The sequence below is a fragment of the Danio rerio genome, chromosome 2 (assembly GCF_049306965.1).
Source record: "Danio rerio strain Tuebingen ecotype United States chromosome 2, GRCz12tu, whole genome shotgun sequence".
NCBI classification, from domain to species: domain Eukaryota; kingdom Metazoa; phylum Chordata; class Actinopteri; order Cypriniformes; family Danionidae; genus Danio; species Danio rerio.
The window spans coordinates 37,767,613-37,784,090 of NC_133177.1; the positions used below are offsets into that span (position 1 = coordinate 37,767,613).

Below are 16,478 nucleotides of genomic sequence, written 5' to 3' on the forward strand. Positions count from 1 at the left end.
AACAAAAAGTATTAAAGAATGAAATTATTTTAACCTCTGACAGTGCTCAGTATTATCTTACAGTATATAGGCAGAAAGGCACTCTTTTTTATCTCTGATGTGTTTATATCTTCTTCTTTTTTCTCCTCATTCCTCCTGATGTTTGCAGATGCATTGAAGATTATAAGAGAGGGTCAGATGGCCGCTCTTGTCAGCCACTGTCTGAGGCCTGCACAGAGGGACTGGACTGCGGGGACACAGCCGACATCCCAGCCAACCAGACTGTGTTTGGAGACCTCTTTTATGGCTATAATAACCACACCAAAGAGATCACATCTGGACAGATACTAAAAGCCACTTTTAGGTGAGGTTTTACTATGTTCACTAAAAGATGACTTATGTTGACCCATTTCACAGATTGTGCTGAGATAATGTGGTGGTGAATTGTCTTATTGTATTGCTCTTTGATTTGATTTCTCTTTGAAGTCAATGGCTCCTATTTCCAGTTCAGCATAATTTAATTTAAATTAATTTCATTTCATTTCATTTTTTTTTGTCTTTCTATATAAATAAACACGGTGGTATACATACAGTATGGCATGCATGTATTTTACAACTTATAAATACAGTATGTGTATAAAATCTTTAATTTTCTGATGTACTAAAATATGTGTTCAGTAATATTTTAAAATATATTTAGATACAAATATTAAATATAAGTAGTGTATATACCTGTTTAATTATATTATTTTATTGCCTACATCATTGTGAGGACAGTGGAAAGTTACAAGATACAAGGAGAGGAGAATGAGATCAAGAAATGACAAGTCGTTGCATGTACACCACTCACTTTATCATGTCTCTGAAAAACGGCTTTTATATAATGGCTTGAAAAAACAATATGAAAGGCAAGTCTGATACTTAACGTAAAATCATATTTATTAAGATTCACAGCAAGAAATCCATATGTAACATGTACACATGTAAAGGTATGAATAGTGTATTAGTTTAAATATGTGCCAGCACACGGACCTAGCCTTCCCTAGCCAATTCTTGGCCTGTCCAATGTTTTATTTTTATTTTTTTACCTACTATATCTTTTAGAATTGGGAAATTTTGTTTGCTGATATTTTTGGATCTGCCAACTTCTGAAAGCATATTTGGAGCATTGTCTCAAACAAAGACTATTCAAATCAGTTGTCACACCATCATCCATTCACTCATTCATAACTTTATTAGATACAACTGATCAATTACTCAATAGTGCAAAAATCCAATTAGGCAAATACATGACAATAATTTGGTGTCTTTAGGCGTGTAGAACCAGTCAGAGTCTACAGATATGTCTAGCTATTGTGCAGAGTTTTAAAAAAACTAAAATTCTATGGATTCATGAAAAATGATTTGGGGAGTTTAGTAATTAAAAACTAAAAACATGAGATGAAAAACAATAACTTTTAAATTTTTATTATTATTATTTTTTTTTTACAATGCAAACATACTACATACATACTAAAACCTGAAAATATTACTTTACAAACTGTATTGTAAATAAATCAGTTTGCATATTTTTAAATAATTTGCATTTTTGCCAATAAATTTACTGACTTTTATATAAAACTGAACAAGTTTATAATCAAGATCAGGGGTCTCAAACTCAATTTACCTGGGGGCCGCAGGAGGCAAAGTCTGGGTGAGGCTGGGCCGCATAAGGGATTTCACAAAAAAAAGTCCTCAAATGTCATTATTAACAGTTTTAATTATTTCTTCTGAACATGAAGTGTCCTGGACGTTAATAGAACATTGAGTGAAGATTATGAACAGTTCTTCTGAACATGGAATCTTTTGCCTACTTCTTGCGGCCAGAGACTTGACAGCGCTTCTTCTCACAAATCTTATATATGTATATATGTATATATATATATATGTATAAATAAAACACCCCCACCCCACTCCAGTCACATCAGTCTGTACCAGTCTGTATCTACCTATAATATATATAAGATGCAGGCTGTAGCTAGGTAGGTGGCAGGCTGCAGGGGCGGGAACAGCTTACCTTGGTTCTGGCCGGCGCGAGTTCCCTCCCTGTCTGGTTTATACTTCTGCGTCAAGTGACCGGCGCAATTCACGGCGCAGGCAACGCGTGCAGCTGTGCATTTATACTTCTGCGCGCTGTCTCTGTTGGTCTGCATTAACACTTCCGAAATGCTAGTGGGCAGTGAGGTGTAAATGTTCCTCTGTGTCGAGTTTCTTCGTTTCTGTTTTGCTATTCTGAACACTCCTGGATGTACAAGTGACTCAAACTCGCTCATTTTGAGGCAGGAACCGGCGGACGTGCAACAACTTTTACCATGAGGTAAACACAGAACAAAACTTTCCATCCGGAGCTGCTTTAAGGGACTCCACACTTGTAAACAATCGCTCGCGCCATTCTCGCGGCTCTCGGTCCCGCCCAGACTCGTCGGCGCTAGCAAGCCGACCAATCACAGAGCTTGCGATAGTGGGCAGATAGTTACAATTTTTGAGAGGTGCACGTCAGTGACGGCGACGGCCACGGCGAAGGACTATGCGTCAGCGCCGTAGCATATGCCGGTGTTTGACGCAGAAGTATAAATCAACACCTCCTGCCCGTCACAGCGTCTAACAAAGGGGCGGGGTACGTGGTGACGTCACCGGCATCCCCGCCCCTTTGTTTACACGGCGGGCGGGGAATGCCAGTGACCGCTGTGTACGGATAGAATCAGCGGAGCGGGGAGCGCTCTCTCTCCCGGCTCCGCTGATTCTGTCAGTGTACAGTAGTCGGTGCGGGCCACAAAATATTGCACTGAGGGCCGCAAATGGCCCGCGGGCCGCGAGTTTGAGACCCCTGATCAAGATGATCTGTGGAAGTTAAAACTAAGCATTAGAATAAGGGGGTAAACTATAGTCGCTTCAGAAGCTTGCATAGCCCACTAACACAAATTCAATCCACCTTCCTTAAATGAGAAATAAACATATATATTCCTACTATATATGTCAATTCGAGTCCCACTTGGAACCTGGGGGTGAGCAAAAATACCAGTGAGTCCATTTTACTGCCAGGAGTTGCCTTTATGTACACCTAATATGCTTCAGCTGAGCATCTTCTCTGAAAAAAAAAATTGTTTACATGAATTGTCGAGACCTTATTTACTGTAAATTAGACATGGGTAAATATAGGCTATTTGCATAAATAAAAATGAATGAAAACTGTTTTTAAATAATCACATCTTATCTACATGCTTATTGTATTAATTTGTAAATGTCTTGTTTAATATTTGTCATTAGAGATTTTAATGGCATTTAATATATTAACTATATTACTAACAGTGAAATATGAAAAGTTGCCAGATTGAGGACCAGGAGCAGGAGTATCAAGCCTAAAGGCTGATTTAAACCGTGTTCTATATAAAAGCAACAGCACACGGTAGAATAAATATTTTCTATATTAAAAGCAGATTTTGCTCTGACCAATTCCTCGAATTGATGGGATGTATTAGAAACGGCTTCTATTTCTTGCACCTGACCAACAGAAAACTGACAATAATCTTTATGATGAGCTTTATTCAGTGTTAAATGCTAATACTGTGAGTTTGAATGCAATTTTACATTACATGCATTGCCGTACTACTAAAAGCAGTACCAGATAGTTTAATATATATATTTATTAGGTTATAAACCTTACCATTTCGTGCGTGAGTGCATATTCTGTGCTTCTGAATGGCTGTATTTAAATTTATGTCAGGCAAATTGCTTATCACTGCAAATCTCTTCACGTAGTTTTTTGTTAGGAAACGAGGTTCCAATTGCTCACCTAATGTTTAGGCTCCTTATATTTATATTATTTGCTAATTAATAACCTCATGTGGAACTCTTAATCTGGGTCTCATTTTAGTGTGCTACTGTCCAGCAGAGGTCGCATTTCGGTCACTGAAGCATGCTTTGAGAGCCTTTCTGAATGAATGAATAAATGAATGAATGCGGTTTTCCACCAACCCAACCCCGGTTGCTGAAATATAATTGGCTAAAGTGACAGTGGGTGGGTTAAAACAACCAAAACAAAGACAGACATTCTGGCACATAACACACATTTTAAATGCAAAATATTTGACTTCAGCATTTTTTTATATAAACAACAATGTTCACTTGGCATGTTTCTTAAATATCTGTAAACACATTGTAGTATTTTTTATGCTTTAAAAGAGTCAAAAACTTACATACAACGCCTTTGATGCAAAGTTAAATAAGGCCTTCAAGAAGTCTCTGTTAAAAAAAGTGTGCTATTTAGAAGACAGAAGCAATAAATGTCATTTTTAAAAATGTACCATCATCCCTTAAATGTTAAGAATTTAATTTATTTATTTATTTATTTATTTATTTATTTATTTATTTATTTATTTATTTATTTTGCAGTTTGGTGCTAGCAAGGTGAATTAAATAAAATGGCCAATGAGTATGTGGTTGTCCAAAATTTAACTGTAGATCTTTAATGCATTACAGTTGTGCTATCTGGTCATTAAGCCTTATTCAATAACAGCATTATTCATGTGAAACTGAACACAGCAAAGTCTTGATCTAGTTAAACACAAAGACACTTTGAAGTTTTCTCTAATTGGAAAAAAGCATGCGATTTACTCTGCGGTCAGTTCAGCCTAAAGGTCACCTTCCAAAGTCATTGTTGCCTTCAAATTAATCACAGGGTCTTGCAGAAGCAGTTTCCTGCAGCAGTTTATCCGTTTACTCAACATGGTTTGATTGGCGTGGTAGTGAGGGAGGGAGGCTTGGGTGATGGAGAAATGGTGGAGGAGAGTTAATATTATCAAGAAGCGAAATCTCAAAAGCTCTGATCTCATTTAGAGGCACCCGGAGAGAAGTAGGGTTTAGACAGCCTTTGAAAAGCACAACCGCCCCTCGTGCTCCAGGACTTACTCTCTGTGCTGTTCTCTCCACCTTTTGAGAGGCCAGACCTCATGTGTGCTCCAATTATGTGGAATGGTAAGGAGTAAATTAAAAGTGACCATAAGCAAGTTTGGTTTAATGGGGCTTAATTGGGCCAACTAAAGCTACTGGTTCTCCAGCTGAACAAAAGGAGGCCATGGCAAGTTCATTAATCCTTCATAGGGTCTTGCAGTTCTTCAACAATTAATTTCAGACCTGAGGAAATGGTCAAAATTCTGGTGATCAGAAGCAGCAGTGGAGGGAAATTAAATGCTGTTTGATCTTCTAGAGTCATGGTAATCTTTAAAGTGAACAGTGTGGATGAACAAACATTTTGATGAATGCTGTGAATGAATCAACCATTTAAACTATAGACTACAGTTTGTATACATCAATCTAAAAATATTTTTTTTTTGTAGTTTTTTATATTTATATTTTATTATTTTTCATTTTATTTATTTATTTATTTATTTATCATTTGTAGTTCATTATTTTTTATTTGTATTTTTAATGAGTCCAAGTGCTAACCAACTCTAACCAAATTTTGCAATCCTAACTTTTCAAAGTTTTTGCTTTTATTTCAGTTTTCATTCATTCATTCATTCATTCATTCATTCATTCATTCATTCATTCATTCATTCATTCACAAACATTTTCTTTGCATAAGCATTAGTAGCACAACTAATATTATTTTTTAACTTTGTTAATTTGTTAAAATAATTCTACGTCGAAAGGTGTATTTGCACATGACTAAATAGGCTCTATTTTAACTATCTAAGTTCAAAGTCTAAAGCGTATGGCGCAAAAGCATTAAGGGTGTGTCCGAATCCACTTTTGCAATATTAAGGATGGAAAAATATGCTTTGCACCCTTCTGCATATTCTAACAGGTTTGTGCTTATTCTCTCGATGAGTTATGGGCAGGGCTTAATATGCATCTCATTTTACCAATTTTACACTCTCCTCACATGCAACCTCCCTAACCCTCTTCATTTCGCCCGCGACACATCACACCACCACCCCCCACCCCACTCAACCACCACTTCCACTTTCTTTCATGATACTAGCTCAAACCCCCGTCCTTCTGCCCCATTTGCTATTTACATGGCGGACTTTGTAAGTGAAAAAACTAAACGCTTCGCTAGCGAGAAAACAAGACAGAAACAGACCTCTTAAATTTACCTTTACGCTTTACTTAACTCCATTACTTCTGTGGAAAGGAAATGGTGTTGTTCGTACTCCACTGAAGACATCCATCAGCCTATATATTTAATTTAGTTTGTTAAGCGCAAAGATTTGTTTCAAAACTATTTCTAAATTCAGTTCTAATATGCCTGACAGGTGGAAAAATCTAAATTTGTTTTAAATTAAAATAAATATAAATATGCAAATAATAAATAATAGTCATAATAATATTAATAACATTTTACAATTGCAAATTTTCATGAATTAACTGAAAAAATCCCCCGATATGAAAGCATGCATGTAGTGGTTTTTAAATTTATGTAGAAAATAATCATTTTTGGAACAATTTAATCCTTAAATTTTTTCCTTAATACTGTATGTAAAGATATTTATGTGTTGCTGTACATCCTCTGTGTGTATTAAGCAATGTGTAAGTGTTTGGACCCGCACAGGTGCATAACTAATGGGCTCTGTGCTGTACTTTAGACCAGCTTTCAGTTGGTCAATGGTACAGTCTATTTCAGTTTCTCAAAATAGCAACACACCAACAATGCGCCCTTACGCACCTCCTTTTTAGACTGGAACACCCATGAGTCCACAAAGTGGCACAAATGGACTTGCTATTAAAACAATGTGGCAGAAAAATACTGTTGCTCTGGTCTGAAAAAAAAAGCAACAATTCGTCTTGCGTCTTCTTGCGACGGGTGTATGATAGGCCCCAATGACTTTAAATGTTAAATGAGTTCTTTATATTACAGATTGATTTAGTACATTTGGCGCTATGTTAAAAAATTTAAAAAATTTCCAGTGCCAAGACAAAGTTTTTTATGCTGAAATGCCTCACACAAGAATATCGAAGCTGCTTATGGATTTCACCCCATGGTCTTCTCTTAAAATATGTGAGATGTAATATCGTAAATGATTTATACTTCGATATTACATCAACTCATATGTATGCAATGTACCCTGGATAAATTCAGGAGGAATTAAACATATACGTACAGAGGTACTTTTGATTCATCTCATTCCAAAATGATGCAACAGGGAAAAGAGAGAGCAACTGCCAGCTAAAACCCATCCAGAGAGGTTGAAGTTGTTTATTATTCTGTTTTAAACTTACACATGCCGTGTGTTTCCTTTGGCGCTTCACCAAAAGTTGCTACCCACAAGTCTGGGTTGTCACACAGCAGCTGCTTTTACTATCTGAAAGGCATGGTTACATTTTCATGCTGTTTAATCCTGAATGTGAGGTGCAACACATTTCCTGTGACAACCTGCCCAAAAGACAATGCAGAATGTATTAGCTCCTGTTTGATGCTTTTTAGGTCAGTGGAGTTCTCTGACAGATGATCATGCTGTTTTGGAAGCCCTGGATTGCAGGAAGGGTATATTGTTGGATCTTTGCTGTCTGTGTAAAGTAACTTTTATAACGATATGCAGAGGGCAGTCAGAGGAAGGGCAACCTGATGGATGTTTTTTTTTTAAAGGTTCATTTTCATTGCAAGGTAATTTGGACATAAAAGTGTTAGATGTCACTGAAGCAATATTGAACTCTTACACCAAAAATCTCAACATGTGGTCTCTATTTAAAGATTTATTTTTTCTGTACAATGGAAGTTAATGACGTTTAATTATGTTTGGATCTCAGTAGCTATGTTTTTATCCACCTATTATATCCAAATTTTGTATATGGATTTGGATATGCCCATAAAAAATGGTTGATGGAAATCCCAAGATGTGCATACATTTTGAAAATGTACATAAAAAATCTAATGCATGTAACTGAGTAGGATTTTAAGAGTTTTAGTTTTTTTTTTTTTTAGGATTTTATTTGATAAAAAACAAAAAAAAGTGTATAAACTAGATGGAAACACTTTTACTGAACAAATTCCAGTATGCACATCTAAAAAAAAGTAATGTGATTTTGTTATAGGAGATCATGTGATGAAAAAATGTGTGTGAATGGACAAACCAGCAGCTTTTGGTCAATCTAAAACACCCTTTTCAGTGTTATTATATTATTATTTACCTCCAGAAATTGTCTGTGCTCCGTGCTTTTTTCTACCGCAGTAAATTGCCTTTTTATTTTGATATTTGGCACCAGTTATTCAGGAAGTGAAGATTTTGTTCTCTTTAACTCATTGGATGGAAACGTTGCTTTAATCACTCGTCTTGTATGCGATGTTCCAGTTTGCGCATAAATTTAATTAACATCTTTGAATAGAAATATAGCTAATGTCTCTCAAAATGTACCTGCTCCTCTCCATATGCACCAGACATTTTGTTATTAACACTCTATGTTTCTTGAAATGTATTGTATGCTTTACATAGCTGAAATGTGAGTAGGACACTGACAATGGAGGTGCAGATTCAAATGCAGGTATATTGAGAATAGTCAGGCAAGCAACAGTCACAATCAGGAGCGAACAGATGTATGCTGGCAAATCCAGAGTCGTAGTCAAAGACACAGGCGATTGGTCAGTACAGACAGGAAGCAGAAAACATAAACAAACCAACAAAGTGAGGGTCAAAAACACAGCAATGCAAAGTAAGGAAAATGCGTTGTAAAGTTCACAATTCAGGTGTGTGTGTGTGTGCGGTTTATAAAGTCCATGTAGTCAGAGCATGAGCAGCTCCCAGCCATGAGCATGTGTACTTTACTGAATGAGGAACAGGTGCGTGTGAGCGGTGGATGACTGAAACTGGTAGTCAATGTAATGGTGGATTTGTAGTCCATTAGCAATCTGCGTGTTTACCAGCGATCTGTCAGAATTAGATTGCTGGTGATTGTGACAGCAGATGAGTGGACTTGACAAACCATCAAGCCCTCCAGTACTCTCCATATGCACCAGACACCTTATTACAAGTACATAAAGTAGGCGAGGAAAAATCTTGGAAAATGTGCAATTCTGAGTGTGCTCAGAGGAGAAAAAATTTAACATTGAGTTGTTATATTGAAATGTGAGTATAATAGAAGCACTACAGGTCATGAAAGAACAGAGAAATATAAATTGCATGAAAATTCTGTTTTTTGTTTTTTTTTCTGAAATGAGACAAACAGGAAAACCAGTAAATGAACAGATAATAATTGCTATTGTCAATCAGTTAAGAGTTGACAAAACATAATGTGTCTTCAGATGTTGGGTGTCATCAGCATAGTAATGGTAGGAAAAGCCACGTTTCTGAATGCCAAACCCAAGTTATGTTATGTAAATGGAGAAGAGAAGTGACCCTAGAAGAGCCCTGAGGCACACCCGATAGCAAGATTTTGTGGCTTGCACACTTCACCTCTCCAAGAAATTCTGAATGACGTACCTAAGGTAAAAGCTGAACCCCTGGACTTCTGTTCCTGAGATACAGTTTGTTCTGAGGATTGCCAAGAGAATTTGGTGGTCTACCACATAAAAAGCAGTAGACAAATCCCGCAAGATGAACACTGAGGATTTAGATGCAGCTCTTGCGATTTTCATTGCTTCCACAACTGCAAGCGGGGCATTCTCAGTGGAGCGTCTGATTTTGGATTCAGGCTGGTTGGTGTCCAGAAAGTTGTTCCGGGTATGAAAAGCAGAGACTTGGTTAAAGACAAAACATACATTTATAAACTGCTACTCTTTGATGATTTAAAGGACTTCATTTATTCTCACTTGTTAGTCACATTGGATAAAAGTATCTGCTACAGTAAATGAGTTGGAATTTAGCAAGTTTGTAGTATTCTGAATTACAATATGTTTCATATTTTTTAGATTATCAACTCGGAGCCATCTCAAAATACCAGTATATTCTACCTGTTAATTGCCAGGTTAATTTAGCTTGTGGTACATTTTGGTTTGCATAATTTTAATAAGGTCTAATTACAGTATGTTTGGAGCTCGGCAACTCTCAAACATATCCTTTTGTGTTTTTGATAAAGATCTGCAACCTTATCACCTTCCCAAAATTTAAATGAAAGCAAATAACTGCGCAAGCAGTATTCAGTATTAGAATATGTCTCTTAAATGTTTCTTAGATTCTCCATTCCATTGAGATCCATCTCATAATGCCAGCCTATTGTACTGGTTAATTGGCAGCTTAATTTAGCTTATGGTTCATTTTTGGTTTGCTACTGCATATTTGCAAGCCAACTGCATGTCTATGCTCATCATTTTAATTATATGTGGTCTTCCGAGATGATGCATCTGGCACTGTGCAAATGAAATCGGCATCTCCCCAAGCAGTAATTGACATGTTACAGTGCCATTTACGCAAAAAAATAATACAATAGTGCTATTTATGTCCCAAATTTATGATTTTCTGCCACAAAAATATGTGTGTTATATGTATCTCTCTTATTCGCTCTCTCCATCTTTCTCTAATATTAGTAATATTAGTCTCAGAAAATTGTTACATTTGTGAAGCATCTTAGTACTTTAATCTTTAAACCTAAATCAAACTATCCAGTGTTAATGGGGATGTGCAAATGTAACTACACAGGTACAATGATGAAAGACAACCTTTAAAGATGGCTTGCAGAAAATGTTTTAAGATATTTAAAGTTTGATGGGTAAAGGTTGTACAGGTATACAAACAGCTGTAGTCAGTAGGTGAGTGGATATATTGATGGATGAATCGATGGATGTACATGGATGTACATCCTTTGACATGGAAGGATGAATGATTGGATGGATATACATTAAGTCAGATGAGCAGATGGATGAATAGACAGACAGGTGAAGAGACAAATAAATGGGTGGATGTATAGATAGAATGGATGTAATTGGAGGTAGATAGATGGAAGTTGCTTTGGATGAATAGATGGATGAATAGATAGACAGATGAGGTGACAAACATATGTGTAAAACATATGCTGGATAAGTTGGCGGTTCATTTTGCTGTGGTGACAAAAACATAAAACAAATACAATCATAAAATATGTATATATATATATATATATATATATATATATATATATATATATATATATATATATATATATATATATATATATATATATATATAAATATATATATTATTATTATTATTATTATTATTATTTATTTATTAATTTTTTCCGTTTAGTTTGCTTTTTATATCAGTTGGTTGGCTAGTTGTTTGATTTTGTTGGATGGATGGTTATAGTAGCACCAAAAAGTGTACCACATCCTTTTGAGGCCTTTCCAAAGACATAATTGCTATTACACTGTAGAATAGCATATTCTACCCTAGTCCTATCCCTAAACCAAACACTCGCAAGGAAAAAATTCTGATGATTTACCAAAAAGCATCCCTACAAGGTCAAAATGATCTGGCATTGCTATACTTGTGGGGACATTTGGTTCCCACAATGAAAGAAATACATGGAGCACACACACACACACACACACACACACACACACACACACACACACACACACACACACACAAATGTAACAAATACTGATAACTCTGCCTTTATTACACATTGTTGAAGTTTGCACACACACAGAGGCCTTTTCACAGTCTTTCAGATGTGGTACACCGAGTACAGGTTACTCACTGGATGTTGCGCCTGAGGCTGTGTTACAATCTTCATTCAGAAAGTCCCCATAGCACTGCTGCCAAACCTCTGCAGCTTGTTGAGCAGCAGTTGTTTATTCCCCCATGTTGTGTCTGTGTGTGCAATGGCTTATCAGTATAATCTCAATTAAAATTTATAAGGCACATTTAAAATGTGCTTTTTTGGAAAAATGTCCCCACAAAACCTGTTTCCATATGATACGCTACATGAAATGTTCACATTTGTCATCATGTGACCACCTGGGGTTTAACATGAGCATGTTTCACAAATTTGATGTTGCACATGTGAAATATATTAATGAACATTTATTCATTCATTCATTCATATTCTTTTTGGCTTAGTACCTTTATAAATCAGGGGTCGCCATGACGGAATGAACCGACAACTTATTCAGCATATGTTTTACGCAGCAGATGCCCTTCCAGCCACATCCACACTTTCATCCACACACATGCACTACGGACGATTTTAGCTTACCAATTCACCTATAGCACATGTCTTTGGACTTGTGGGTGAAACCAAAGCATATTGATAAACAATTCAAACTAATTAAGTTATGATATATTTTTTTGATTGACAAAGTTTTGACTGGCTTTTAGAGAGAGAATGTGCCTGTGCCTACTTTCTCCTCCCCCATATGTGCACTGCCAGGCAGAATATCGGTTTGATTTCAGTCTTATCCTCACAAGACTTTCCACCTAAAAACATGTGCCCTTTCCTAATTACTTTCTCCCTCCTCTGGGTTCCAGCCTTAACCAGTTTCACTTCTGTTCCTTCCCAGCGTGCTTTGAGCTGGTTTTAATGAATTTTTTAGTGCCCTTTGTTCTCATTAAGAGTTTGCAGAATCATGATTAGGACTACCTCCTTAAAATCTCCCTGTTGGGTGTTTCTATCCACAGCAAGAAACTCAAAGTGCTACCTTTCCTCCCAGCACTGAATTAAAACATCACACATGGAACTTTTTTCCTAAGTTGAAGTCTGAGCTATGTTTAAATGGATTTATTTATATATTTTTAATGTTTTAATATTTTTTGATTTGCTTTAGAATGTTCTTTTATAAATATTTTTAAAGGATGTTGATAAAAAGCCTCATGCAAATAAAATTAATTTAGAAAATGTGTATAAAAATAATGTTTAATTAATTTTGGTGAGATTACAATTTATAATTTATAATTTATTATTGTTTTAATTTTTTATTATTATTTTTTTTTTTTGCTAACAGATATTACTGATGCAGTTTTGTTTAATGGTTCAGAAAGTGCATACTTCCGCTTCAAACAAGCTGTAAATGCTGGCCACTAGACAAAATTTTGCCATTCTGGATTAATTAATTCATCCTTAAAGCACATATTATGATTAAGTATGCGTGAAATCATCTCTTTATTGCATTAATTGACAACTGAAAATCTCATTTTCCTGCCTGAGATGGAATATCAACCTAATTTTTGAACTCTTAGTTTGATAATCTTAGTTTGATTTAAACAAGAAAAAGAAAAAACATGCTACAAAATTACATTTTTCCATTTGCTATTAATTTAATGAGCTATTATGTGTTTGTGTGTGTGTGCGCGCGTGTGCATGTGGGTGTATACAGTGTGTGTGTGTGTGTAATAGTTAGGCTTTTAAACTCTTCAGTTGCTTAAATATTGTAACCTTTTAATAAAATTTGCCATCAGCTGTTGTTGTGCAGCAACAACTGACTAATTTTTAACTGTAGAATTAACCTATTGTCATTTTGAATTATTTATATTTTCCCCTTTTTCTCATTCAGCAGTTAATCACACCTGCAATGCCCAGAGCATCTCATAAAATCTATTGTTTTTTCTATAATTATGTGCTGCTATATCATTGCCAAAGTCTGCCTCATGTTTGTCTGTTCTTGGTCAACTCACATGATTAATGAAGTTAAATTGTGAAAGTTTTCCCATGAGACTCTTCTGTATGCAATTTATTTATTTTTATTTTTTTGACAGTTTTTGGAAAAGTCACAGGCATTTAAAGCTTAGAAAACATGCAGACTTAATTGTTATTGCTCTTGTTGTTTTAATTTGCTGTAATAATAATATTAATAATAATTAATTTGCTGTAGTTAACTTTCATCACCAGTATGGAGTCAATTCAGGGTCATATGTACTTGCAAAATAAAAGACAGTTTTGCAAACAAAACATAAATTACTGAGCAAAAATAAATAAATGCAAATCTACAAAAATCACAAAGCGAAAAAAAATTTTTGCTAACAAAAATAAAGAACTGCAAAGGGAAAATTAAGTTTTGAGAAATAAAAATTACGTTTGCAAACATAAAAATAACTGCAAATAAAAATCAAGCAGTGTAAAAAAAAAAATATTTGCAGTATTTTCAACCTTGAGTTTGCAATGCTGTTTTCACTTTGCACTTCTTGTTTCTGCATGTTTCAATTTGTGTCCCTGATTTGACAAGGGGGCAGAGTCAAGGGAACTTGGGCATTCACGCAGACCATGAAGTGCAAAGTGAAATCAGCATCGCAAACTCACGATTGACTAAAAAGCAAATAAAATAAGCATTACAATTGACTGGACAGGTTTTGTAAAAGCAATCTATACAGTTGAAGTCAGAATTATTAGCCCCCTTTTGATTTTTATTTATTTTATTTTATTTTATTTTTTTATGTTTCACAAATGATGTTTAACAGGGCAAGGACATTTTCACACTATGTCTGATAATATTTTTTTTCTTCTGGAAAAAGTCTTATTTGTTTTATTTCAGCTTGAATAAAAGCAGTTTTTAATTTTTAAAAATAGATTTTAAGGCCAAATTATTAGCCCCTGCTATATTTTTTTTCCCAATAAACTACGGAATAAACCATTGATATACAATAACTTGCCTAATTACCCTAATCTGCCTAGTTAACCTAATTAACCTAGTTAAGCCTTTAAATGTCACTTTAAGATGTATAGAAGTGTTTTGAAAACTATTTAGTAAAATATTATTTACTGTCATATATAAAATAAATCAGTTATTAGAAATGAGTTACTAAAACTATTATGTTTTGAAATGTGTTGAAGAAATCTTATCTCCATTCAACAGAAATTGGGGGGGAAATAAACAGGGTATATAGTATGATATAAACACTGTATATAGTTTTTTATTGCAAATATTTTATTTTATGAATTTTTTTTGCACTGCTTGATTTTTATTTGCAGTTCTTTTTTGTTTGCAAATTTCATTTTTATTTCTCAAAGCTTAATTTTCCCATTGCAAAACTTTCTTTTATTTTGCAAGTATTTATGGCCCTGGATTGACTCCATACATCGGTTTGTTCATAACATTTTGTGGCAGTGAACTAAAGTTTTATTCACATTTGTATTTTATGTCGTGGTGATAGTTATAATTGTTCCTGATATTATTTCAGAATTTCATGCGTTAATATTAAAATTACTGACCTCTCAGTTTTTTGCACATTTCTATTAGCAGCACAGATTGTATGGGGAAATGAACCATTCTATCAGATTTGACTTTGACAAGCAATAATGCAGAGCTATTAATATTTCAATATGCGTATATCTATTGAAGCGTGAGCTTCAAGTTTGACAAGAGAAACAACTTTTTTACATTTTTATTAGATGTGGGGAGGAAATCCCAGACGTTCAGAGAAATTCCTGAAGAAAGTGCTCTGGTGTGCTTTGCAGAACACCCAAGAGGACCTTGTAGGAAACAGTTTTGAGGTTTATGCCAGATTTAATTTGGCCTAGAAAACCCTTCAGTTTAATATACATCAGTAAAATCTGATGTACAATGTTCTGGGTTAGATATATTAGAGGAAATTGGGTAACACTTTATTTTGGTCACAACTAACGGTATTAACAAACTATTAACTAACACTACTTGGGTTAGGTTTAGGTTTTGGGTAGAATTAGGTATGCAGAAATTGGATCATACTTAAAACCAATAACCAGTTAATATCTTAATAAATACATACAATAAGCCAGTAATTAATAGCTTGAATTATAACCTAAACTAAATTGTTACTGGAAATTTCTATTATTTAGCATAGGAAATCATTTAAAACATTACATTTTGCATCCCACTGAAACAGAGATGGTGTAGTCTCCACATGTAGAGGGTTTGTCGTTTCACTTTTAGCCATTTTTCATTTCATTTCATCTTTCATTCATTCTTCATATCTTTGTTTTCCTATTTAAGCCCAATTATTTATACATTGCTCTGTGTATTAGATTATGAAATTCTCTCATCCAAGTCCACTTTTAAATTGGCTTTGACAGTAAGGCTTGAAGAGAGATTCAGATTGGATGGATGCTGCCTGTTACAATTTCCTGAACACTTGCTCATTTACAGGACACGTTTCAGAATGTCATTGCATTCTGTGTATTTCCCTTGTGCACTTCCTGTGTGCTTATTTGATTTGAACAGGAAAGAGTTTGGTCTACATTATCTTCATATTCAGAATTTATTTTGGCATACTTTTTTGTTCGGTTGCCAAACATGTATTCTCTCATTTTTTTTTTTTTTTTTTTTACCTTGATCTAAAGGAAGATAGACCTAAAAAACATTCAGTCAGATCCTCTATAAATGCATATTCTGTGCATCCGTGCATCTTTTGCAATTGGATCAGTTTATCCCCTCTTATCAGTCCTTCTGTTCAATGCATACTTATTATTTGTTCGTATTGCTCTAGAACTATACTATATCTAGTTTGTCCAGTCTTCTCACTTTTTATCTATATTTACTTGTTTAAAATCAAACTATATTTTCTTACTCTTTCCTCAAGTCTGGAGTACTTCAGCAGATCTCATTTAGATATAGACATTGCTTTTTGCACTACCTC

General features: G+C 34.9%; 1 protein-coding gene across 4 annotated transcripts in view; it reads left to right on the top strand.

Annotated features, from left to right (window-relative positions):
• astn1 (astrotactin 1) overlaps positions 1-16,478 on the top strand; it is a 410,547-nt gene that overhangs the window by 221,055 nt on the left and 173,014 nt on the right. For all 4 annotated transcript variants that reach the window (XM_003197882.7, XM_021467632.3, XM_017351897.4 and 1 more), the window contains one exon: positions 149-343. In XM_003197882.7, the coding sequence (XP_003197930.4) occupies positions 149-343 (195 nt within the window). The remainder of the gene's footprint in view (positions 1-148; positions 344-16,478) is intronic.